At 33.9% G+C, this 27,020-nt stretch overlaps 1 protein-coding gene across 2 annotated transcripts in view; it reads right to left on the reverse strand.

Moving 5' to 3' along the window:
• The window catches only part of LOC127730765 (uncharacterized), a 40,856-nt gene extending 15,462 nt beyond the window's left edge, over window positions 1-25,394 (reverse strand). For both annotated transcript variants that reach the window (XM_052239311.1, XM_052239312.1), the window contains exons 1-5: window positions 25,297-25,394; window positions 20,808-21,116; window positions 14,402-14,536; window positions 12,823-12,945; window positions 9,386-9,466 (exon numbers count right to left, since the gene is read on the reverse strand). In XM_052239311.1, coding sequence (XP_052095271.1) covers window positions 9,386-9,466; window positions 12,823-12,945; window positions 14,402-14,536; window positions 20,808-21,116; window positions 25,297-25,348 — 700 coding nt within the window. In that variant the 5' untranslated portion in view covers window positions 25,349-25,394. The remainder of the gene's footprint in view (window positions 1-9,385; window positions 9,467-12,822; window positions 12,946-14,401; window positions 14,537-20,807; window positions 21,117-25,296) is intronic.
• Window positions 25,395-27,020: the final 1,626 nt, after the last annotated feature.

Genomic DNA, 27,020 nt, shown 5'->3' on the forward strand with positions numbered 1-27,020 from the left:
TATGTATGATTATGAGTTTCGTGTCAACTCCTTTATCAAAATAAATTTCCAAATAAAACATTCCCGCATGCACCGATCTAGTAAATATAGATATTGTTATAAGAGGATATAACTAATATTGCTTCAATGGTGAATTTGAAATATTGAGAGTTTTCCTTTTATCAACCATGCTTCCAGATCATACTTGCCTTCCAATTTAGAAATTATCCCAAAAATTTATAAAGGCATGGATTTACATTAATTCTTGTATATTAAGGACGATGCCATATGAACAATAAACTCAAAGAGTTGTTGAAAGGGTTCTTTAATTACAGAGAGCATGACACACTCCCGACACGACGTATCAGATTTTAGATTTTGAGGTGGCTCATTTCCAAGAGACAAACAGTCTCCCACTCCTCTTTAGCATGATTTTCCCTGATGGATGAGAGAAGTCCGCGGATAAAGTTTATGTTATGCATACACATTATTTTCTCTGACGGATGAGAGAAGTCCGCGGATAAAGTTTATATTATGCATACACATTATTCTCTCTGACTGATGAGAGAAGTCCGCGGATAAAGTTTATGTTATGCATACACATTATTTTCCCTGACAGATGAGAGAAGTCCGCGGTTAAGTTTATGTTAAGCATACACATTATTTTCCCTGAGGGATGAGAGAAGTCCGCGGATAAAGTTTATGTTATGCATACACATGATTTTCTATGACGGATGAGAGAAGTCCGCGGATAAAGTTTATGTTATGCATAAACATTATTTTCCCTGACGGATGAGAGAAGTCCACGGATAAAGTTTATATTATGCATACACATGATTTTCGATGACGGATGAGAGAAGTCCGCGGATAAAGTCTATGTTATGCATACACATTATTTTCCCTGACGGATGAGAGAAGTCCGCGGATAAAGTTTATGTTGTGCATACACATTTTTTTCTGAGCAAATAATACAAAATACAGCATATTTTTGTAAATTTCCAAATAAACTACCCGTTGATGAGTAAAATACATTTAACACAATCCGTTTATAGTTTGTTACCGAATGACGGCCTTGCAAACAAAAAAATTTGTTCATAATTGAATATATGTATATAAATTACAAGCTATATAAAGGATAAATTTGGATCAATTCATAAGTGAATACATACTTTTTTGTAAATCAAACACGCTATTATTTACAGATGTCTGGAATTTTTTTTTTTAAATTATCATGTCATTAAATGTTGTAATAATGTCACGTAATCATTAACATAACGTAGCTTATGTATTATAGATACAATGGATAAGCGTTTATTCGGTAATAGTTATCCCATGAGGACACGGTGTGTCAGTGTAAGATCACCCCAATGGCCGAAGGCCGGAGGGTGATCTTAAACTGACACACCAAGTCCGATTGGGATAACTATTTTACATCCCAGCTCTTCTAGACTATATGATACAACATTTACGCTTCATAACATTTAGTTCAGAATGCCATACAATAATTACAATATACTTTATATATTACTATATAGTATATACCCTTTATGAGCCCGGATACAATGTTTAAATATGTTAAATTAACAGCAGGTTTGTATCCAGTCGTTCTGGTGTAGGAGTATGAATCGTGGTTTCACATGCTTAAGGTCTTGAGTTCGATTCACTGCATAGACACTGGAAATTTAGTGGATTTTTTTACATAAATTTTGAAAGTTAGTCTTTATTCCGAATAATTATAAGTTTTATTGTATGTTCGACATTCCGGCCGTCGGGGTTTCTTATCCAGACACACCTATCACTCGGTGTATAACTATTACTAACACGGACACTTTTATGAATAGAATCACTCGTGCATGATCAGTGAGTTCATGGGCACTTTAAATTTCAATTAGATTTGAACTTTTTGTTTCACCGACATATTTCCTGTCTTTTTTATTAAAATATTTACGTTAGCATCAATAACTATATATTTTTTTCAAACCATTCCAGTAAATTACTATTCATATCAGTACACTAAGGGATTGACCATTTAACTTCAAAAGGGAGGTTATGGTTTTTTCCTAAAAAAATATTTTGATCCCAATTTTATGAGAAAAAAATATATTGTGGTCAAGCATATGACAAAATAATGTTCTGATTCCTGATTTTCCGAATACCGTATATACATGTAATAGTGCTAATTTCGAAAAAAAAAATATTTGAGTGATAGCGTTGAAAAACTAAATAATTTTCTTACTCAGAAAAGAACTTGCCCCTTTTGAAGGTAAATGGTCGGTCCGTAACTGTATTTTTTTTTCAATATATGGACATGAATAGTATTCTGGACAATGCTGAAAGTAAAGAAATGCTGGTACCGACGTTTATATTTCAATAAAAAAGATAGAAAATATATATTATATAAAAAAAAACAAATCTAATCAAAAGATAAAATCCCTATCAACTCACCATTGCACGATTGATCCTATAAATAAAAAGTGTCCGTGTAATACATGTTCAAATAGGCAGTAAATCTTTGAAGAAAATCATTCAACCTATGTCATCAATTTTGGACGGTGAGCTGCGATTGGATCAAATAGTGACACGTGTTTAATCCTGATCAACACTATTAGAGACATATAAAAACCTATAAGCATGAAATGTTTTCTAAACCCAAACTATATGCCTATATATATATCTAATAGCAAGACAAAATTCATTTTTTCATAATATTTCATTCACTAATGTTTTTGAAGTCATATATTTGGCAGCAAACGTACGATTTTTTTTAATTTTTATTAAGGGGGAATGGGGGGATGGAATGGCACATCCTGCATTTTTCAACAATTCATTTTAACCCCCTTTCCCGTTTTTCTCCAATAAAATCAAATGTTAAATTGCTTACCCCTGAAATCTTTTTCGTACATTACTTACTTGCGAAGTTGCATTTTAAAAAGTCTCAAATGTGTACAACATTCATCTTTTACTTGAAATGGTTCTTTTTTATAAAATTATTAGATTCTTGAATGTTTTGAGAAAAAAACTCTCGGCTAAAGGAAAGTGAAAAAAAAATGTGTTTGAACTGTAACTTACATCATAGATATAATAGCCACATTAACTGCATGGTATATGGCCATTTAAGGATGTTTGCTTGTCATGTTTTGGAATTTTTGTCAGATTTTCGGAATCCTCTGGTTTTATCCATGTATTGCCATTAAATAATTTTGCCCGTTAACCCCTACTTTTCTTTTCATAATTTTATTACATATAGTTTTAAGTCATATTTGAAAATGCTATAAAATCCTTGTTATTTTTTTCTAATGTTTTAAAGAAAAAGGGTGCCAATGTTAAATGTATGAAAAGTCTAGAGAGAATTATTTCCCGCCAAATTTTCAATAGCTTATATCTCGAAAACAAGCACACGGACCCTTAATTTTTTTCTGCTTTTTTTAGTTCCTTTATTTATAGACTATCAATTTATAACGGTCTTTTGAAACAGAGTAGCGAACATCCTTAAGTTTCTAATATGTTTAGTTTTGCTACCTCTTCTAAATGCAAAATGTACTACCTCTTTCTTGAAACGTCGTACAAGTCAGATACAAAACAAAGGTAACAAAAAAACAGGCCGGAAACAACCTGCCGTATAATTTTTCTGCACTTGTAGTCAGTTCAGTGACCTGACTACTCGTGCAGAAAAACTATCCGGCAACGGTTGTTACCGGCCTGTTTCTTTGTTACCGTTGTATTGTATCTAATACTTACCACAGGGTGTGACGAGCGGGGTTTCTGGAAACCCCATCTTCTACATCCCGAAAACACAGTCCATTGTTATTCATTACAATAGAAATTGATTATTTTTTAAATAGCATGAACATAAGAAATTACTAATAGTGTTCACTTCAAGTTGTTTCAAGATATTAAAAAACACATTTTAGGAAATTCCAATAGCGAAACAAATATTAAGCATCTATTTTGAATAAAAAAAATCCTTTAAGGGAAAAATAATTTGATTGATAGCGTTGAAAAACTAAATTAAATTGTTCGCAATATGCGAGAATTTTTTTTTTAAACCAGAACCCCCCACCCTCCCCCCCCCCCCCCCTCCTTGAAGTTAAAATGGTTGCTCCTTAAATACTCCTTTACTTGAAAAAACTCGGGGATTCTAACTCCCGGACCCCCCCCGGATTGCCCCAAAAAAGGGTGTTCCTAAATATTCAATCTGTATTTTTGTATGTTGAGCGTGTCCGGTATCGGGTTTCTAATCCAGAAACACCTATCCCTCATGAATGTCTGTTTATTCTCGAGAAGAGAAGGGGTTTCTTTTTTTTTATAAAGCCGTAACATAAAAAATACATTATGATTACCTTCATTAAACTGATACAGGTAAGTACTTTATGTTATAATATTGCCTTTATCTTTAGTCTCTTCTACCAAATCATACGCTTGACTCAAAATGTCGTCCGTCTTATACCCGTCCATATTGACAACTGCATACAAGGAGCATGATGTATTTTTTTGTAATAAGAATGCACGGAACGGTCAACCTTGAACTGCTGATTCAAATATTAGCACCAGGATTTAACGGGAATATGCAAAACAGCAACTTTGACATTTGTAAAATCTACTCATTTGTCAAAGTTTGAACGAACATAGCCAAAGTAAGGTTACTAGTGGGGTTTCATGTAAAAAAAATGTTTTTCTTATACATCATGGTTTGATTTTGTCAATAAATATATGCTATCCGTTCTTTTTCATTTAATAATCAATGTTAACAAATATAGGGTTAAGTATTGGGTGTAAGTTAGTTATACACCTCGGGATACGGCGTGTCTGGATAAGAAAAAGTATGTACTATGAAAATTGGAAGGCAAATTCTAGCAATTTGATTGGACGAGAAGTTGTAAGTATGTGCTAAAATTAGAAGGCAAATTCTAGCAATTTGATTGGACGAGAAGTTGTAAGTATGTGCTAACCTTAATTACTTTTTTAAATACCTTTTCCGTGTACTAAGTAACTACGCATGAATGACCACAAGGGTAAGATTTTATTGTATCGTAATCAAGATATTAAAACAAAAATTACCACTGGCTATTTTGAAATAAAATGCTGTGTTCCAAATTAAATTAAATAGTTGGTAATATAGTTTTCACATTGAATTTTAAATATCCTGCTATTAAAATCTTTGGATTTAAAAACTGCTTTTCACGATTGCAAGTTTCTTTCATTTAAATAAAGAGTAACAATTATGGTTCTTCATACCTTGATTAGAGTACAACGCCATCTTAAAATTGTGATAATTTATCCTCCATGCAATTACTTTGTACACAAAAAAGTGTGTACAAAGAAACCTTATGAAGGGAAATTAAGGCAACTTGATCTATTTCGTCATGAATTGATTGATTGATTGATAATTGGTTGCTTAATGTCCAGTGGCAAATATTTCATGTATGTTCAGGACGATGTCATGAATTAAAAAACCGTAATAATGTCTGAAGAGAATGTGCCACCTATACATATATATATGTATATACATGTTCTGATACATCTTTTAGTTTTTACTTTGAAATAAAAAAACAAAAAACATAAACCCTAGTTTCTTTGATCTATTGGTAGTTGCTTTTTAATGACTATCCGCTAGACTATCTATAGGGGCATACCAGGGGCGGATCCAGCCATTTTTAAAAGGGGGTTCCAACCCAGGATAAAGCAGGGGGGGGGGGGGTTCCAACCATATGTCCCAATCCAAAACCAGTGATCGTCCTAAAATGGGGGTTTTCCAATCCCCGGACCCCCCTGGATCAGCCACTGTATGCTATCTATATGTTTCAAATTTATTATAGCTTTAGTTTTACTGTGAAATTGAAAAATGTTTTCAAGACATGATAAGCTTCCACTGCAGTTTAATTATTGCCATCTTTTGGTCAATTTATTTTGTCATCTTACCATGTAAGGAAGTACATGTATAGTAAAACACCGCTTTATACCAATAAACATACTTAAAAAAGGCAATAATAATCCGATAATAAATGGGAAAACTCGCTATTATTACAAAAATATTCATAATAACATACAAAATAAGAAATACGGAAAAACAAGAACCTAAACCGACAAGTCTCTATTTCTAACTTGACTCTATAACTCATTGATCTAAACCTCGCAGCTACCAACTTATACTATACGATTGTCTATTAGACATTTTCGGAAACTAAAGTTCACAATGACTTTTAAGTTGACGATGATAATTACAGGTAAGCAAACCCTTAGGTCATCTCAAAATACACAATGTCTCGAAAGAACGGTGCTTAACAAATGAAAACAATGAGAGAAATGATTTTAATTTCAAAAATAAAATAAGCTATTTATTAACAATATTTGATACTGTTTGTAATTGTTTGATTCTGAAGAAGAGCCAACTCCCAAGGATTTTTACAATTATTTTAGGAATTTTCTTCGCCATCAAATTCTCATTGCTCATATGATTCTATTTAACTAGCTGCATCAATGATGCTGTTTTTGGCTCAGCTTTCCTTTTCTTTGAAACAGTATGGCCGGGCTGCTGCTCGTCAGACAGTTTTCCGACCGCCTCTTCCAGTGCATGACGGTTATTTTTACCCGCCCTCATCTTCCATCGCAAGACGTTTGCATTGCCCTCCCACCTCTTTCACTGCAGCACTTTTTTGTTTGTTATTATTTTCCATTCCCAGATGACATTTCCAACCTGAGATTTTCTCGTATGTCATCAGATTGACTTTAAGCATTTCGTAGACACTTGGGAAGGAAACGATGTTTTTAAAATGCTTTCACGTCATAGACACTTCTTTTATCAAGAAATTGAATAACACCCGAAACCCTTTTAGGTTGCAATTCTGTAGATATTGACAATGTTTCCCATAGAAACACCTTTTGCGGCTAAAACTGTGCCACTTTTACTATGAAGTTTCGTAAAAAAATATATCCTAGAACGGAAAGTTGATATGCACTACTATTTTATTCAAAGGTCAAAATATAGGGCGGTGCGGCATATTTTCAACATTTATATGCCCTGAACTTCGACGAGTTTAAACTTATACTAAAATTCTGTACTACCCCTACCTCCACTGTTGGTCTTCCTCAGAATTAAATTTACGGCGCTACCATGTGTTTCTATACTGGTAACATTTCCAAGTTATGTCTCTATGAGATGAAACACAGAGATCATATCTGTGAACCAGTACGTAAACAAAACAAACTATCTATGAATATTATATATCTCCCCAAAAGAGGCGTGGCTTGTGAAACAGATGTATTTACAAAGTGCAACCTTTAGACATATTGAGACAAATTGCAAATGATATTTTCCAGCGTCACACTGACAGGTCACACAAACTTTCCCTGAGAAGTATAGTTATGTTGTTCAATTGGAGAACTGAAGAATTCTAGAGTAAGTTTTTGGAGACTTCCCGGGAGAAAACTCTGTCAAATTGTAAATATCTGTGCTGCCCAACTAAAAAACTAAAAAACCCAAGGTGGTTAGAGAGGAATTCTAGCTAGGGTATGTGTTGTGAGAGTCATAATGGTATGATGACTCTTGAGGTGGGGGAAGTGTGACGGAATTGCTTCCCTTCATTAGTAGATACTTAGTCAGCCGTAAGCGGTTGAGCAGGTATGCAGGCGTCACGACGTGTTTCGTTAATTTAAATAAAAAAAACATAGTTTGCGTAATGCGCTTTTCAATTTGTCAACATTGTACACTTTAAGATGGTCCCTATAGAATTATCTGTAAATGTCATCATCAATGTAAACATAAAAGTTTAAAACAGTTTTCGAAAATGTCTATTATGTATATATAATAAAGGCACAAGCTCTGTGTGTCCGTTGTACCGATATGCATCATATGTTCATTTATATATATATAATAGACATCTAAATTGCAACCCATTGGTAGCCGAGAGGTTTCGTCGATGTGTTGATGTCAGTCACACATAACAGATTTCAAGGAGGAGTTCGATACCCAGAGAAGGCATATAAAAATTACAAAAGTTAAAGGTAAACCAATTCAAACTTAATGAAATTAGGCACTCAAAGGAAACAATTGAATATAATTTGGTGAGTCCATTTCAGCAACTGATTTAGGAAGCGTTGATTTATCGGTTAGTCTATGGAAAGGTATATACTATGAAATTTAGAGCGAGGGGCTTGCCTCGAGCATGTAATTTCATAGTATATACCTTTCCATTGACTATCCAATTTAGCACATATTTATAACTGGAGTAATCTTTTAATTAGTCTATTGATAGTTTATTGTGGCTGACTACTTGTTTCACAGGTGTTTATAAAACTGTAACCGGAGAGCATGAATTTCATTACAAAATTGCTTGTCTCCAACGGGACTCGAACCCGGGACCTCTGTGTTACAAGGCAGCGCGTATACCGACTGAGCTAAAGAAGTACTTCCTTAGCTCAACCGCTTACGGCTGACTAAGTATCTACTAATGAAGGGAAGCAATTCCGTCACACTTCCCCCACCTCAAGAGTCATCATACCATTATGACTCTCACAACACATACCCTAGCTAGAATTCCTCTCTAACCACCTTGGGTTTTTTAGTTGGGCGCCAAATGTAAAAGGAGAGCATGATTCTACTTGCAATCCAATTTAGCACATATTTATAACTGGAGTAATCTTTTAATTAGTCTATTGATAGTTTATTGTGGCTGACTACTTGTTTCACAGGTGTTTATAAAACTGTAACCGGAGAGCATGAATTTCATTACAAAATTGCTTGTCTCCACCGGGACTCGAACCCGGGACCTCTGTATTACAAGGCAGCGCGTTAACCGACTGCGCTAAAGAAGTACTTCCTTAGCTCAACCGCTTACGGCTGACTAAGTATCTACTAATGAAGGGAAGCAATCCCGTCACAAAACGAAGTTCATTAACTACGTTTTATAATTCGTAAATCTACTCACTAATATCATAGCTTTCATATTTGTTCAATTTGTGAAAGTGATTTATCAAATCACGAGTTTATAAATGCAGCAAACACGAATTGGGAACTTAACGATTTATAGGTCAAGCTTACATTAAAATAAGTGAGTTTAAAAGGCCCCCAACTCCAGAACGAAAAGATAGTGATTGCTGGTGTAAGTATTATATTAAGAATGTCTTCTTCTTTACATGGTAAAATGTCAAAATAAATTGATAAAAAGCAGGCAGATATAGTTAAATTGGTGTGCTAAAACGAAATTTTCAGGTCAGTGAAAAAACGGGTTTCACTAGAACAAACGGGTGTCACTAGTGAAGTAAACACAGCATTCAACTTGAGATAAAAGATACTTACAAATCGACCGTAATTGTGTCTTGTTCACAACGAATTGATTTATGTCTCTTACGTCCATTGGTGTCTTATAACGGAGAAAACATAGTAAGTTATATGTAATTTTCTACTTACCCCACAAACGTACTTTGTTGTCGTCGTATCCGAATATAAGTCCCCAAATGTCTCCTTGATATGTGGAGTCCATAACTGTGCCTTTAATAATGAAATAATCACAAAAAAGAACAAGGAAAACTTCATTATATATATCGCCTTATATTTCAATTAAAACGTCAAGCAAGTATTTCTGTGCACCTCTGAAAGCAAAATATCTTTTCATGCATCATTTGACTTCTAAGGACAATAAATACTAGAATTGGATAATAATTGTTTACTTTTTACACATTGTGACTTGGATCGATGGATAGTTGTCTCATTGGCACTCATACCACATCATCTTATTTATATATAAGCAACCCAAACAGACAAATAAGTTAATGTGACAATAATTGGGATCCAGCAGTCAAAACTGTACAAACATACATCACAGACATACAACATAACCGACTAAAAACTCAAACAAACATACTTATTGATCTAAATAAAGGCAACAGTAGTATACCGCTGTTCAATAGTCATAAATCGATTAAGCGGGTCACATACCAAAACCGAGGGAAACACATCAACTATAAGAGGAAAAAAACGGAACAACAGAAACACTGAACTGCAACAAAAACAAACTCCAACATACATAGAAACTAACTATTTGATAACAACTGCCATATTCCTGACTTTTTTTTTACAGGACATTTTAAGAAAAAATGGTGGGTTGAACTTGGTTTTATGGCTAGCCAAACCTCCCGCTTATATATGGCAATGTTAAAAATACCGCTAAAATGACAACATTACTTGACAGGAATACAGTACAAATAAACGCAAGAACACTCAGGACAGAGAAATACATAAATAAATAACGTAACAGTACATTACAACATGTTAACCACAGAATAACAACGGACACCTCCCATGTACACCACAATAGAATTATGAACTGTGCGTCACACGAATGTATCAACGCCACAAAAAGTGACGTCACAGGTTAATTTCTAAAATTAGAATATGAAATTGGGATTAAGTTTGTAATTGTGTTATTTTATGTATTTTCTAACCATTATAAGAATATTAATACAGAGTTGTGTTAGTAATGATGTAATTATTTGGTTTTTTTTAACCATGTCGGTTTTTCTTCTGAAAATAAAAATAAATCCTGTGCATATAGTTGCTTTAAATTAAAAATCATATAAAAGAACTAGCTGATTAATTATCTTAACTTTCACATACATATAATCTAATAAAAATAGAATTCAAACCACAAATAATAAGACATAACACAATATCTAACAAGGCTTACAAACGAAACATCAGAACTAAATACATGAATGTTTGATGTATAAATACCGAGAAACGTCGTATAGCAATGCGAATTCATACTCGGGAAAACAGTCATATTCGGGAATAGGTCACGTTCGGTACTTAGCAGACCAGACGACGTAGATGGTAAACCACAATCTAAGACGTGGTAAAAATGTCGTTAGTTAGTTTAGACACAAACACATCGTATAGATCAATCAATTCGTGATGGTGTCCCTAAAATTTACGGAGTGTCATTTTTAATCTTTCCTCCTCATAACTCTGTTTGAGCAGTTTCTACGTAAGGAGCACACTCCTGTATATGAAGTCCTTATAGTGTGAACATGCACGAGCATAACGTATCAACTGAGATATGTAAACACCATACAATGGGGCAGAAGGTATGTTGCTGCTGAGAAATGGGAAATTGATAATTGGGACTCGGCTTCATTTCAAGTTCACTGGGATATATGAGATGTAAGTACTGACTGAAATATGGGTTATCAATATATCTGAAAGTAAAATTAAAGAATTTCGCGAGGTGCTTTTTCTTTTTGTCTTTTAGAAGGCTCTGAATGAATTCTGCTTCATACGAGTACAAAAATAAATCGGCCAGTAGGGGTGCACAATTAGTACCCATTGGAATACCGACTGTCTGTTGAAATATCAATCTTCAAAACTCAACAAATATATTGTCGATCAAAAGTCCAGCATTTTGATAATATCATCTTCAGTATATTTTCAGTGTGGTTCTTCACAAAATAAGAATTATTATAACCCAAAACAAGAAATTTATATCTACGATTCCCATTTTTATAGAAAAAGCTCTGTTTGATGAGATGGTGAAGTCGATCTTTCAACTGAGCATGGGTAATAGTAGTGTAAAGCGTAGAAAAATCAAAAGTTTTAATGTTGCTGCAAAATTGCAGAGATTGTGATGTAAGATTTAGCAGTAGATCTTCAGAATTTTTAAGAATCCACATCAGATTGACCCCACTGGTTGAATATATTTCATCACAAAATTTTGAAGGCCATCTTTTACTGTAGAAAGAATAGTAGTCAGCACTTTAGAAAGATGTTAAGTTGAACATCTTGATGATCCAGCTATGTATCGTTCTTTATAAGGAGTTTTGTGAAATTTTGGTATCCAGTATAATGACGGTAGATTTTCTTCGTTTTCTTTGATGTTAATGCCAAAAGAAAGAAGGACGGATTTGTGATTTTGTAAAGTTTTATCCTTTGTAAATGATGTTAAAGAATATGTAGGATTACCAGTTTTACTGTTTATTTCGAGCTCTTTTATGAGACATTCCAAGTAATGGTTTTTACATATGAAGACAATATTATTTGAGGATTTATCTGCTGGAACAACGACATATTTGTTATGCAAAGAGGATAGAACATCCACAACCTCTGGGTTCTTGAATTGGTTAGAAACCCTTGTGCTCATAGTACATCGTAGTTTCTGAATGCGTTTCTGAATGCATGATCGAATAGCTTTGATCCATTCAGACAAAGTGTCCAGTTCTGGTTCACCAGGCTCGCCTTTTACTCATTTTCTGGCATAGTCTTCAACTGCATCCATCAGTAACCTGAAGTTCTTTTTTCAGTTGATGGGCTGGGGAATTCTATATTTTTGTTCCTTGGCTAACAACTCTCTTAGTTGTTCATTCGTTACGATGCCAAGGTCGCCAGTAATAACATGACCAGTTGGACTATAATTGTGTTTTGACGATGCACATGAGCAATCCGGAGGTTTGAATTTCACATCTTTGATGTTAAAGGCATCTAAAACCCTCTTGTGGTTGAAAATGAAACGCTGCTCCTTTGTTTTTTTTTTGATATTTTGTGTCATGAATTGATACACCATATCCTCTCTTTTGCATTAATTTATTTATGCCACCCTTTGTAGCAACGATACAATGGACACCAAAATCCTATAAATATTTAATTTTCTAAATAAACAAAATGCATTTAGCTTTTACACTAAGTCCAAACATGACTTAAAACCTTTTCAGTTTTACAAGGTTAGTCTTTACTCAGAATAAAACTTGTGATGTTGACACGGCCATATTTGACAAAATGTTATGACGAACCTTTATATTTGATTTTCGTACATTTTTGAAGGTTCAAATATAATTCAGTTTAAGATATCTGCTTACCTTCTGCTTCAGCTATATAACCATCATATATTTGTTTACTGCATTCTTTCAACTTAATTTGTACAGACATGATGTCAGGATTAAAGCTCATGTTGTGATTCAGCTCTTTGTAATTCAAATTTCCTAAGAATGAGAACATTATTGAATATAATGTATAATTTAATTTAGAATGTTGGTCATACGTCAAGACAAAAAATCTCAAATGCATAATAATTGAACATGGAAAGCCATAATTAAAATCCGTTCGATTAAAATCATTTTTTAATTTGAGAAAGTTGGAGGTTTCTACTTAAAGTTAATCAAAGAATAAACATTTTTATGACTGTTGTTGATTTGATAGCATGTTTGCATGTATAGCTATCAAGACCGGCACCGCCTGGATAAAACGTATCCGCGTAATAGCACAACGGTAAACCGTCGTTAAGAAAACAGGTAAAATAACAGTTTAATCCTCTGAAATAATAGGACTGGTAAACTAGCAGCCAACCTACGAAACATGATCGATACACGAAAACAGGACCAGTTTGCTGCATTTCTGTCTAGAAATACTGTCAAGATTGAAAACTTCCAACTTTTAACAGTTAAATTGCACCTTGGAAAATTCTAAATTCGAATATATATATATGAGCACGTTATATAAGAGAAACAGTTAATTCTGTCACATATCTTTTTTAACACACAGAAACTGACAATGAGGGTCAGTTTAAAACAAAACTTTACGACTAAAGGGATGATTAAAGCTTCTCAAGTGTGAACTTTCCATTCTATATCGAGGTTGTGAATTCGAATCCCGCACGGGGAGGTGCACTCGACTCCAATTATAATTGACTAGTATTGTCATTTTTCCTACCGATGGTCGCTGATTCTTTCCGGGCACTCCGGCTTCCTCCGCCAATATAAACTGACCGCCACGGAATAGCAAACAATTGTTGAAAGTGGCATTAATCACCAATCAATCAATTCCTATGAAGCAACATTCCATCATTACCTGCATACGGTGTATATGTCTTTCAGTTTATTAGATATTCCAAGGTTTGTATTTTCTATCATGGTTTCCTTGATAGAGGGTTGCTCCTCACAAGGAAGCTATTAAACAAAGAGTTCCAAATGGTGAAGTTGAACCATCCTTTCGTGAATTTCACGAATGCGATCACGAGTTGGTTGGCCATTATTGAATACCTGTTTCACAGACGGATATGTTCCAATTGTCGTAACCACAATCCCGTCCTCTTTTCCCCGACTGTAACCTACAGAATTAGACGGGTGTCACATGTTGAGCAGAATCTGCTCACCCTTCGGGAGCACCTGAGATAACCCCGGGTTTCAGCGGGGTTCGTGTTAAAAAAATGCATGTGTAACCATTAATTCAATGTTACAGATATGATTTTTCAACTTCAGTATTGATATTCCACTTAAGAAAGTATATGTGTGTGTGTGTTTAATACATAATTATGCACCTTAATATTTTTATCTTATTAATTGTTTGTCCTACAAATACGCCATAAATGTTTTATGGTGATAATACATAATGTTCAGACTTCCATGAATATTGTTTACTCAAAAACAATATTGTACTCACTGTTCATGTAAACAGACATGTTGATGGAAGCTGTTGGGAGATCTGAAGATAGCCATGCTCTTGCCTTTACTTTTCCCTTAAAGTATGGTCCTCGTAAATTAATATTTGCTGGTCCTTGGTATAATCCATAAGAGCCTATTGAATGTACAACATAAAACACATAGATAAATTTCTTTTCGTTACAAGGCATTACGAGTACCGTTATGCGTAGTAATTTGCACGGGTGGATTCACCCGTGCATGCTAAGCGGCAATCTTAATCATTCGAAGGTTTGCATTCAACCAGTCTAGAGGTTTTATAATTCAATTTCTGCTAAGGTCTGCTTGACTTCCTTTTCCTTCAAGTCTGACGAGGAAATCCAAAGTCCTCCTTAACGTGCATCTGCAAGAAGTCATCATAGGAGTGAAGTTGATAGTCCTACAAACAACCCTACAGCTGATGCTTTCTGGTTGTTTTCCAAACATTTAGACAACGCCTTAGAAAAACAGAAAAAGGAGATCTTCACAGTATTTGAAGCAAAAATTCTAGCCTTAAACCAACTTGCCTGACTTCAAATTCAAATTTGCTAGTAATAAAAAGCAGTGCGAATTCAACGATCAAGTGTCCAAGGACATTGACATATTGAAAACCGCCATTTCGTCAGATAATCGTGACTTTGCCCTTAAAACTGTTGAAAAAGTCCAACAAGATATTGCTGCTCGCAACAAAACTGTCAAGATTGGTGACAAGCATAGTTGGGACACCGTCAGCGAGTATGAAGGTAATCCTCTTGCTGTTAATTCTGAAGATGAGCGCCGTCTACGAAAGGCCCAAACCAGGGCTATACGTAAAAGAAAGGCAGTCGCACCCAAAGACTTATCGAAGAAATTCGCAGCTGACAAACTTTTTCGTGTCTTTAGCGAATACCTGAAACAAGAAGTTATACCAATAGTGCACAAACAACACCCATATATAATGGTCCAAGATCCAGCACCGCAAACTTCAGAGCCAGGAAAGGACCATCTCCTGAAGACATCTGCTACTACTGTTGTGCCACAGGACACTGGTCGTCTAACTGTCCCGAAATAGCTAACAAGTCCAACAACACCAGTAGTTCCAAATGAGGTATTATCTTTGATTGACTTTAATTTATGTTTAGATACATACTAGTATGAGAACGAGCCAATACAAGTTTATGATATAAACGGTCGATTATAATATAGTTTACAACTTTTATTGGCTGATAGTTTAAAAAATTTAGTTTTACCTATACTTGAATCTGGTTATTTTTTTAAAATTTACCGATACACCTCCTTCTGTATCTTTGAATAACAATAGATCTGCTTTTGAACACCAAGATTTTGTTAAACGTGCAATCGCAGATTTTGTTAAACGTGCAATCGCCGATTTTGTTAAACGAGAGTCGCTAAGGAAGTTAGCACTGGCCCTTTTGTTGTTAATACTTTATCGGCGTCGGTAAACTGGTCTGGCAAGGCAAGGCTGATTCTTGACCTTAGACATGTTAATCAATACGAAGTGTTATCTAAATTTAAATATGAGGGTGTAAAAGAGGCCAAAACGTATGCAGCAAATAAAAGAATTTGCATTTAATTTTGATTTGAGACACGGGTACCGTCATATAGATATGCATATTGAATCACAAAATTTTCTTGGGTTTTTCATGGAAAAGTGGCAGTAAAGTTACATTTTACACGTTTACAGCTTTACCCTTTTGGCTGAGCTCAGCTTGTTATATTTTCACTAAAATGGTACCCCTTCTAGTAAAATATTGGCGTAGTAAAGGATTCAAAATTATAGTATATCTAGATGATGGACTCGGATTTGAATATACTGAAGAATTATGTTTAAAAGTGTCTAAAGAAGTATTGTCAGATTTATTGTCTGCTGGTTTCTTGCCAAATTATGAAAGTGTGTGGAAGCCACAAAAAAACTTTAGATTGGCTTGGTTTTGTATAGGATTTACATAGGGGTATTTTACGCGTACCCGAAAAGAAAATGTTGAATATTTGAATTTTATTGCTTTAGTTCTTATAAATCCTTGTAATGTGACTTCGAGGAAAGTTGCAGCGGTAATTGGTAAAATCATTGCATTATCACCCGCACTAGGTAGTATATGTAGAATTATGACAAGAGATTTACATCACCTAGTAGACGAGCGATCCTCTTGGGACTCTATAGTTAAGTTAGATCACATGTCCATTAAAGAGTTAGAATTTTGGCATTCTTCACTAAAATCTTTACCTAATTGCGTGTTAGCACCAATTCAGAGACTTCCCGAGAGGCTAGCTTATACTGATGCAAGTTCATATGCGGGCGCCGGCTATATTGTGCATTTTTCTGATCAAATTGCGCATCAGATGTGGACAAATGAAGAAAAGCTAAAAAGTTCCACTTGGAGAGAACCTAATTAAGGGAGTGATTTTGACTTTCAAAAATTTTCCGGATCACTTTAAAAATAAATTTGTAAAACTATTCACCGATAACCAAAATGTAGCTCACATATCTGAAGTTGGCAGCATGAAACAGGATTTGCACAATCTAGCTATGGAGATTTTTTATTTTTGTATAGAAAACTCGGTGTGTTTGAAAATTGAATGGATACCAAGAACTTTGATTACTACCGCGGATAAGTATAGTAAAATCTTTGATTTTGACGATCGGTCGGTGTTTGACAGAATTTTCCATTACTTTAGTAAAATATGGGGACCTTTTAGCATAAATCGATTTGCTGACAGTAACAATGCTAAACTCCCAAGGTATAATTCAAAGTTCTTTGATCCTTTAACCAAAGGTATCGATGGTTTCACATTTGATTGGTCAAGCGATAATTGGCTCGTGCCACCTGTATCTTTAATATCTCACACTGTTAATCATATTCAATTATGTAAAGCCAAAGGTACATCGGTTATCCCGAAGTGCAAATCGGCAGCTTTTTGGCAGATGCTGGTGTCTGTTGACACCGGTAAGTTTGTTAGTTTAGTGCAAAATTTTGTTGATAATTACCCTTATATAAGAAAGCCAGATTTTGATTGGTTGATAGCCAGTGTATTTTTCGCATATTCTAATATTTTTTCCTCATTTCAAACGAATTTGCCTGTTTTTCACCACTGCCGGTGAATTTGCCTCAAATACCATGGTATTTGCCATTTTGGATATTCCTTTTTTACCCTCTCGAGCATTTTCCCGCCAAAATTTTTCGGATATGACGTTACATAAAAAAGCGAGCTAACGCGTACTAGAACATGCATAATTCCCGCGGTTCTATGATAATATCCTCTTATCCTCAAAATTATTCATAAATATGTTAATGAATTAGTTTCAATCCAAATCTATTCGGTGTAATTAAACAGATAAATCAAGTTATGGAGGGGTATTTGGGAAAAATACCAGTCTTGGGACCGAATTTCCCTCGCCTAGCGGCTCGGGAAATTTTAGTCCCTTGACTGGAATTTTTCGCAAATAACCCTCCATAACATGATAAATCTGTTCAGTATGAAACCCCTTCTAATTTTTTCAACAGGGGTTCTGTTGAAAATTTGGTTTTCAATGAAAGTAGATTTATTTCTGATGTGCTTATATTAAAACTTGATGCTAAAAAATTTATGAATGAATTTTCAGTGACAATTTCTTTATGCGGACCTTGCTGCACTTTATTTTTATATTGTGGCTGTAGATAGTACAGTGTACATGTGCTTTATATGCGGACCTGGACGCTTGTGTCACGGACCTGGCCGTAATTTTCTGTCCTTGATAGGACATTAATATCTTTCCATTTCTTTTGCAGATCCCTTTGAGTAAGGAATAGAAAGATATCTACAATATCTCGCGCACACCTGGTTTACATAATACCGCTTTTGCAGTTATAGATATGAATAAAAAGAGTAAATCAGATTCCACAAACAAGAAGTACGATTTATATTTTAATAAATTCAAAAAATGGTGCAGAAAGTACAATTTAAAGTTTTTGCCTGCGGATGTATCTACGGTTTCCTTGTATCTCACAGATTTAATACAATCAGCTTGTTCAGTGTCCGTACTTAACTCTAGCTTTTACGAAATTAAGTGGTATCACGAATTGTTTTTATATCCAAACCCTTGTTGTAGTTCACTGTCAAACATTGTCTTAGAAGCGGGAAAAAGGATTCTGGCGAAACCCGTACAAAAGAAAGAACCAATCAAAGCGGATATTATTGTTAAACTATTTAACCTGTATCATGATAAATCTAACCTGTCAAATTGTAGGTTACTTTGTATGCTATTATTGGCTTATGCTGGATTTTTTAGATACAAAGAACTCTCGCATATAAGAATGAGTGATATCAGTTTTCATAATACACACGTTGAAATAAGTATTCACAGTAGCAAGACCGATATTTACAGACAAGGTAGTATAGTTCTGATACCAAGTACGCATATGCCGACTTGCCCTGTTAATCTTTTAAAACATTATTGTGATTTGGCAAGGCTTAAGAGTACATTTGTTTTGTTCTTTCCAGTCCAAAAAAGATACTTTGGTATTGAGTAAAGTAAATAAGCCTTTATCTTACACTAGAGCCAGAGAAATTCTTCTCGAAGCTTTAGTCGCAATATGTTTAGACAAAAAGCAATTTGGTTTGAGTAGTTAACGAAGCGGAGGCGCTACTCAAGCCGCAAACAACTGTGTTTCAGATAGGCTTTTCAAAGTTCATGGTCGTTGGCGATCCGAAAATGCCAAAGACGGATATGTGAAAGACAATATAGTAAAAAAGACTTTCTGTTTCTAAAAACCTTGGCATTTGATATGCATTCTTTTGCCTTTTGGCTCGACTGGATGCTGCAAACCCACATCCTATAGAATATTTGTGTTTTGTGTCATTGATCCTGGTATAGAAAAGAAATGCTTTATGTTCGGTTGAACCGGTGAAAAAGAACATAAATAAATTTCTTTTCGTCACAAGGCATAACGAGTACCGTTATGCGTAGTAATTTGCACGGGTGGATTCACCCGTGCATGCTAAACGGGAATTTAATCATTCGACGGTTTGCATTCAACTAGTCTAGACGTTTATAATTTAATTCCTTCTAAGGTGTGTTTGACTTTTTTATTTGTTGAAGAAAAAAAAAACAATTTTGTTTTATGTGAACTGTTTTTCACACGTATACGACTATTCTTTTAGAATTGTACGATTTAATAGATGCACATGTACACTGCCTGATTTACAGTATTTATTCCTTTTTTTTTTCCCATTCATATAGTTGTGAATTGTTTCTAATATTTTGTAATTGTATTTTGTAAATAATTGTATATTTTGGAGATTGTGCAGGCTATTGATCATACTTCTAGTGAAGAGAATGTGATAAGGACTGTTTTTGGCGTAACACCTGCCATTTTAAATTTTTGTTTACATGTTGTTATTATGTTTTGATTGTATCCCATTGAATATTTGTGTTTTGTGTCATTGAGCCTTGTATAGAAAAGAAATGCTTTATATTCGGTTGAACCCGTGAAAAAGAACATAATAGACTTTTTCGTTATTGTTTTTGATCGTTTTCAGAGACAAACATAATAGGATCTCAAAGCAATGAAATGGAAGTCCTGTAGATTATATTGTATAGATAGAATACGATCAGATGTGTCCTTGACGGCCAAGTCATACCACTCAACTTGATTATGGTATTGTCGTATGCTGTTAATGTGAAATTAACATTCCTGCGAAACCCTTTCAACAACCGAGATAAAATTATAAGAAATATTTTTAAGAAATACTTTTTCCTTTTGACGAAAAAAATAAATTTCGAGGCAAAAAGAATAATATGAAAATAATGAGACATGGTATGATTGCTAATAAGACAACTATCCACCAATACCCAAAGGACAAGGACGTGAAACGAATGCATTGTTATCTCCTTAGGCGCACAGAGTTTAGAAAACTGATCGGCTTTGAGTCAGAGTTATGCATAGAGTAAGATCCCAAACATAAAGCAATACGCACAGTAAAACTCAGTTTAAAAGAGTTCCGATTCCGATGTCAGAATAGGTAACAGAAGAAACTATGCAAAATGACAATGCTCAACATAAATTAACAAAGGACTAAGAACTAAGAACTCAATTAAACTAATCGAAAGAGTATGTCTTCATCATATGAAAATCAAGCACAATCCCTCCCGTTAGGAGTTAAGTGTTATCATAAAATATACGAAAAGAACATAAAGTTTGTTTTTGATCTAGACGGGTTCAAGTTAACAAACTTAACACTCGAGGCGTGCTTACTATCACCAACGGTCCAATTCGGAATGAAACGAGAAACTAATTACATGAATAAACGACGAAATCACTAGTTGAAAGAGGTAAGAACTGTAAGTATCTGTTTGAAAATAACATAATTGTGCCTAGATTTTCAATATTTACTGCGGTTAATTATGTTACCTGTATAAGCAAGTCCTCCGGCAGAATTTTGATTATTTCGCACAGGAAAAGTCACAATTATTTCATTCTGATTGTAAATGTAAACTGCTCCACCGTAAGGTATGTTTGAATCGTCATCTCTTTGCGAGGATCTTGAGGCAGTGAAAATATAATCGGTGTTGTTATGTCTAATTTTAACCTGAACATCCACTTTTACAGGGTAGTCTTGTAGATTATGTTGTATGGATTGAATACGATCGACTTGGGCGGCTACGTCATACCATGGACTTTCAAAACTAGGTTTTGATATTGTGTTTCGCTGTTCTGTGGCTTAAAAACAGAAACAAAAATCATAAATTCCAGGTCTTTTGTCTTTGATTTTTGTTCGTTTTTAAATATAGTATTGTACTTTTCTGACTTTAAGTAAGGTGCGAAAAATTCTTGTTCAGTAAAATGTTAAATATAAAAAGTGCATTGCAAGATTTCTGGTAAATTTGCAGACTACTTCTAGTAATCGAGAGTTCAGAGAGCTACTCTGTTCAACAAGCGAAACATTTATATCCTTCTCATATCCATCGTTGTGACTGCCATTTTCGAAAGAAATTGTTTATTTGGTGCGGTTTTATAGTTAGACTTGATGGACATTCAGATACAATGTAAAATAACAAAAATACCGAACCCCAAAGAAAATTCAAAACGGAAAGTCCTTTATCAAATGGCAAAATCAAAAGCTCAAACATAAAAAACGAATGTAAAACAACTGTCATATTCCTGACTTGGTACAGACATTTCCATATGAAGAAAATGGTGGATAAAACCTGGTTTTATAGCTAGCTTAACCTCTCATTTGTATGATAGTCGCGTTGTATAAGGCTACTAATACTAAATGCAGGAAGCTTATGCTGTTTCCGGACATCTTATTCACTTTAAAGTTCACATGGCATTAAAGGCTATATGAGCTATTGCCATTACTTGGCTTACGTCGCCGTCGTAAACTTTAAAAAAAATATTTTGAAACTACTTCGCCAAATATTACCTAACTTTATTTGTACGTTACTCTTTAAGGGAATCTTGTTAAAAAAATCTTAGGATTCAATCTACCAATAAACATGGCATCTGTTACTAAAAATAGAACATAGGGGTAAAATGCAGTTTTTGGTTAATATCTCATTAATTAAAGCATTTAGTGCAAAATAGATAGAAAAAGAATTGACCAGCAGGTCAAGATCTAGCTGTTTACATATAATCATAAAAATCCGATAACTAATTTTGCGTTTTGAGTAATTGCCCCTGAAATGTCAATTATTAGAAAAGTTCTCTCAAAGCCAAAAACAGTTAGAGCACAACTGACGAGGTGACAAGAGTAATCGTTATTTCTTATAGATCACAAAAATCAGACAACCTATTTACATATAATTGCCCCTGAAGTGTCAATTTTTGCTAATTTTCGAAGATTTTGGTTATTATCTTCAATACTATAACAGACAGAAAGAAATTTTAAACAGTAAACTTGACAAGAACAATAAGGTCTACAAAAAAGGGATTTGGCAGAAATTGTCAATTGACCCATTGAAGGATTTAATGCCTTTGAATGTTGCTCTTTATTCTTATATTGAAATATTTGCGGAAAATATAGTAGATAAAGAGAATTTTTCAGTAGTAAAAATGTTCAGCAAAATAAAATCTACAATTAAATCAGCATAGAAGAAATCGTCAAATGATGCGTCCGAAGCACTTTTCTGGATTTATCCTCGTCTCATGGGTTTTCGTGCTTTTAAGAATGCATTGTGACATCACAATTTCCATTTAAAAAGCAGACATAGTGCGAATTCATATGACGTACGAAAACATATGATCTTACCATATCTTCATCAGAGATGCTCAATGTCGAATATTTAAAAGTTAAGGATGCATAAGAACCTAAACAGTTTATGAGGTACATGACCAAAAAGACCAACAAATTCTAGCAAAATCCATATATTATCAACTTTGCCTGAGGGAGTTGAAACCTTCGTTTCTTAATAATTTATAAATTTATAAACAGACATTTTAAGAAAGTTATATATAAGTCATGTCAATACCAACGTACTGACTACTGAGCTGTTGATACCCATGTGGACTGATAGTCCAACAGCAGCGGAATCGAACCAGTGATGCAAAAAACTAAGAAAAAAAAACATATTATAAATTTCATGCGTCTGAAGAATTTTTCTGGATTAGCCTTCATCGGGAATTTCTATGCTTATTCCTATATTTTGCCTTTTCTTTTTTTTTTTTTAAAGATATACAAGTTACAAAATTGCCACAAAATAAGATACACAAATTAACAAACATAACTGATTGCAATAAAGGTGAGATAGATATCAAAATAGCATATTTTTACCAGGTGAGCGATTCAGACTGTTATGAGCCTTTATTCATATCAAATCTTAGTAATCGGGAATGATTCACCCTTACGTCTCAAGTAAGAAATATCAAAATGGAAGATAATTTATTTGGAATACCTGTCGAGTTTAGATGCAACATTTTATGAGGCTTTGCGGGTTGACCATTTATCAATCTATTAAAAGTCTCTTAGTGACTGAGTTAGATAATGTCAAACCGAAGATAAATGATAATAAAAACTGTTCTTTTTCTCCTTAGTGTGAAATTCTTAAATTAAAATCACAGTGACTTACTTTTATAATACAAATAAGCGCATACAAAATCATTTTTTCCCAAAACTGATATGCTATGATATAAATTGCCTAACAAACAAGTGTGTCATTGTGTTGCTATTTCTTTCTTTTTTTATTTTACTAATTGCCACATTTGGTCTTTTTTTTGCAAAAAAATACTAATATTAACTTGAAACTTCTGCTGGTGGACTATCAGTCCCTGAGGGTATCATCAGCTCAGTAGTCAGAAATTAAGGTTTCAACTCCCACATGCAAAGTTGGCCTTAGATAGATTTGGCTACTTTTTTAATGTCCTTTTTGGTTTATAGCTCTTCAACGTTTTCCGTCCTTATACATCCTTGGCTTTCTAATATTCGGTTTTGAGCGTTCCTGCTGAAGGTAAATACAGAAAAGCGCTTCGGATGCATGAAATTTATAACGTGTTGTTTTCATTTTTTGAAGGTCCATTTACAGTAAAGTAGAAAATAAAAATAAAAAGGGTTGAAATCTGAAGACAATATTTTTCACAGTGTTGAGATCTACAACTTATGTATAAATTTTGTATTCTTGTCTTTCATTTTTTCTTATGTGCTTTGCCTATAGAGTGTCTATATACCATTTGTTTTTCTTTGTAAATATAGTTATTTGTTTTTATGGTAATTAAGATTGTAACACAATGTTGACTGTTGTACCTCAATTTTTGACATGTTTACCTATTATGTCTGTTTGTTTTGCTCACAAATTTTTGTCAATATAATGGAATTCTATGCAACTGTCATAAATTAGAAGTTTAGCTAGCTATAAAACTCGGTTTTAATCCTCCAATTTCTACATAAGGAAATGCCTGTACCAAGTCAGGAATATGACCGTTGTTTTCCATTCGTTTGATGTGTTAGAGCTTTTGATTTTGCCATTTGATCAAGGACTTTCTGTTTTGAATTTTCCGTGGAGTTCGGTATTTTTGTTATTTTACTTTTTTCCAGATTTTTATATTTCAGAAGGGCATGCAACTGTTTGGCAGTTTTGAAACCACGATGTCTAATTGTTCGGTATTAATCATAATAAGTTGGCATACTTAAAGACCTTTTTGCTGTTAGAAGTCACTGACAGTTCATCTTCTGTGGGGGCATGATTGGTTTTCCTCATAGAACAAACATTTTATTCGACTTTAATCAAAAACAAAAAACATTATGGCATAACGTACCGGAAAAAAGGAACAATTTGAAACTCAATGTAGAAATGCTGTTTGTTTTTCATAATTTTCGATGCACCTATTTTTCTTTACTTTCCGTCTGAAACCAACTATAAATTGATTCAAAAAGATTTTAATTGAAACCATTTCTTTAAAACACATGCCTCCCCAAAAAAAGATGAACGGTCGCTACCCAAGTGCAGTTGTATCACTAATAATTGCATGGAGAGCAGCTACGACATACGTTTCGTAAAATTCCCAATAAATTTCGTTTCGACAATATACATTGATACAGATCTTTCTCAAAACCCTGGCTTTGCCAACAATTGAAAAAAATCTATACAGCCCCATTCCTACAGTATCAAGCAGTTACTGCTTGATATTTTAATTTGAGGATTATGATTTATTAATTAGTTGAGATTTAACTTTGAACTAGTTTCAAGTTACTACAGTACTCTCAGATCGGATCTATGTGCCGTGCTGTATTTTTTGGCTTTTATATTTGTCTACTTATGTGAGTCAAGCCCTCTCCAACTGGCTTTTACAATTTGCTCATATGTTGTGTTGTGAAATAGCAGAGTTTATATCCACATATCATCGTAAATATAGCTATAGAATTGCCAGTTAAAAAAACAACGTTCATCCATTTATCAACACTTACCGTATACTAATGGAGCCAAGGAAAGGAACAGCAAATATAAAATGCCTATCATTGTCCACACGAACACTTATTAATATACATATGTATGTGTGTGCATATAAAATGTATGTGTGGTTAATGTCAATAGAAACCCATTTAAACATTCCTTTTGCAAAGATTGATATTTTTAAAAAACACAAGTGACTTTAAAATTACACGAAAAACCTATCCAATTAAAGATTTTGCTATTCAATGTACTTTAAATTGTTCAATATATCTCGGTTTTTCCTATGCATATTTCTTTCCCATTATTTAGTTTTAACCTGTTTTAAGGGAACAACATTGGTATTCGAATCTCACAGTCCTTCCAATCACCTTTCGAGATATCTCCAATCCTCTGACCTCCAAACTATAGATTATTTACCAGATAAATCATATAACTGCCTCTTCCCCACAAGACAAGATCAGATCAGATATTCCATATCAATAGGGTTGTTACTAAATAACAAAAATATGCAATAACAATACAAACATGTAACATTGACAAATTTGTTTGTTTGTTTCTTCTTTTTAATGCATGACATGCCTCCTCTCATTTTAGCAATTGAAATTATAATTATTTTAATTGGAACAGTGATAAAAGGAGAAACAACAAAAAGTGTTGCGATTTAGAGCCTGTCATATGATAGAATTGTATGGCCACGAGCTATTATATTGTTGATTGTATGTTGACTGCTAGATATTATGTTTTATGGTTGTTTTGTGTTTTATAGACGAATATCCATATCGCCATTATTTCATTTCTATGTAGGAACAGAAGAAAACATATCATCTTTGAACACCGCATTTAACAATTTTCTTGAACAGTAATGCTGATTGGTAATTTTTAAATGAATCTCAAGAAAATTATTGAAATGCTTTCACACATTCAAACCTGAAAATCTTCTCTAGACAATGGTATTTAACCATGTTTAACAAAAATCATGTCAATTCTAATTGAACTGGCATTATATTTTGTAAGATTATACTAGAGGAACGAACAACATAATTTATGAACCCTGTCGGTTAAACACTCTAAACCTCCAGAATACTTCCATATAGAATCTCTGTAAAAATCTTGAAAATAAAATTATTTTACCACATTACCCGTTGTATACCAGGAAATAGAAAAACAAGTTCTTGGTCATATTTTGGGGGTCTTATATTTATATATTTGCAGTATGCGTTCAATCATACAAATATTGATTTTTTTTATTGGCTGTCAGACAAATTACCTGATTATGTCATATGTTATGTAAATCCAACCTAAGAATAGAAGTATTAGCTGTACACACCTAATTGATTTTTACATTGTGTATGTACTTATACCAGGTACATGTACTTGTGGCAGAGTTTATTGTCTGAAAAAAATTATATATTGTCAATATGAATTAGAATCATGCAACGACAAATTGTTATCCTAAAACATAATCATTGATGGTGCCATTGATGAAAACAATTTATCAAACACATATTCATTATCCGTAGTCTTTAGTGATCGATCTAAACTTGGAGTCAACGTGAAAAGGGCGAACGGACTCAGATCCGTATCCTCAACTGAACATGTTTTTGTACAGTGGGTTTTTATCTTATTAAGAGTAGAAAACAAAAATTCTACCTCTGACGGACTCCCAATAATTCCATGCATAAATATATTAAGCCTGTACTGAAGTGCAGAAATCAAAAACTCTGCCTCTGAAGGTCTC

The sequence above is a fragment of the Mytilus californianus genome, unplaced genomic scaffold (genome assembly GCF_021869535.1).
Source record: "Mytilus californianus isolate M0D057914Y unplaced genomic scaffold, xbMytCali1.0.p SCAF_2, whole genome shotgun sequence".
Lineage (NCBI taxonomy): Eukaryota > Metazoa > Mollusca > Bivalvia > Mytilida > Mytilidae > Mytilus > Mytilus californianus.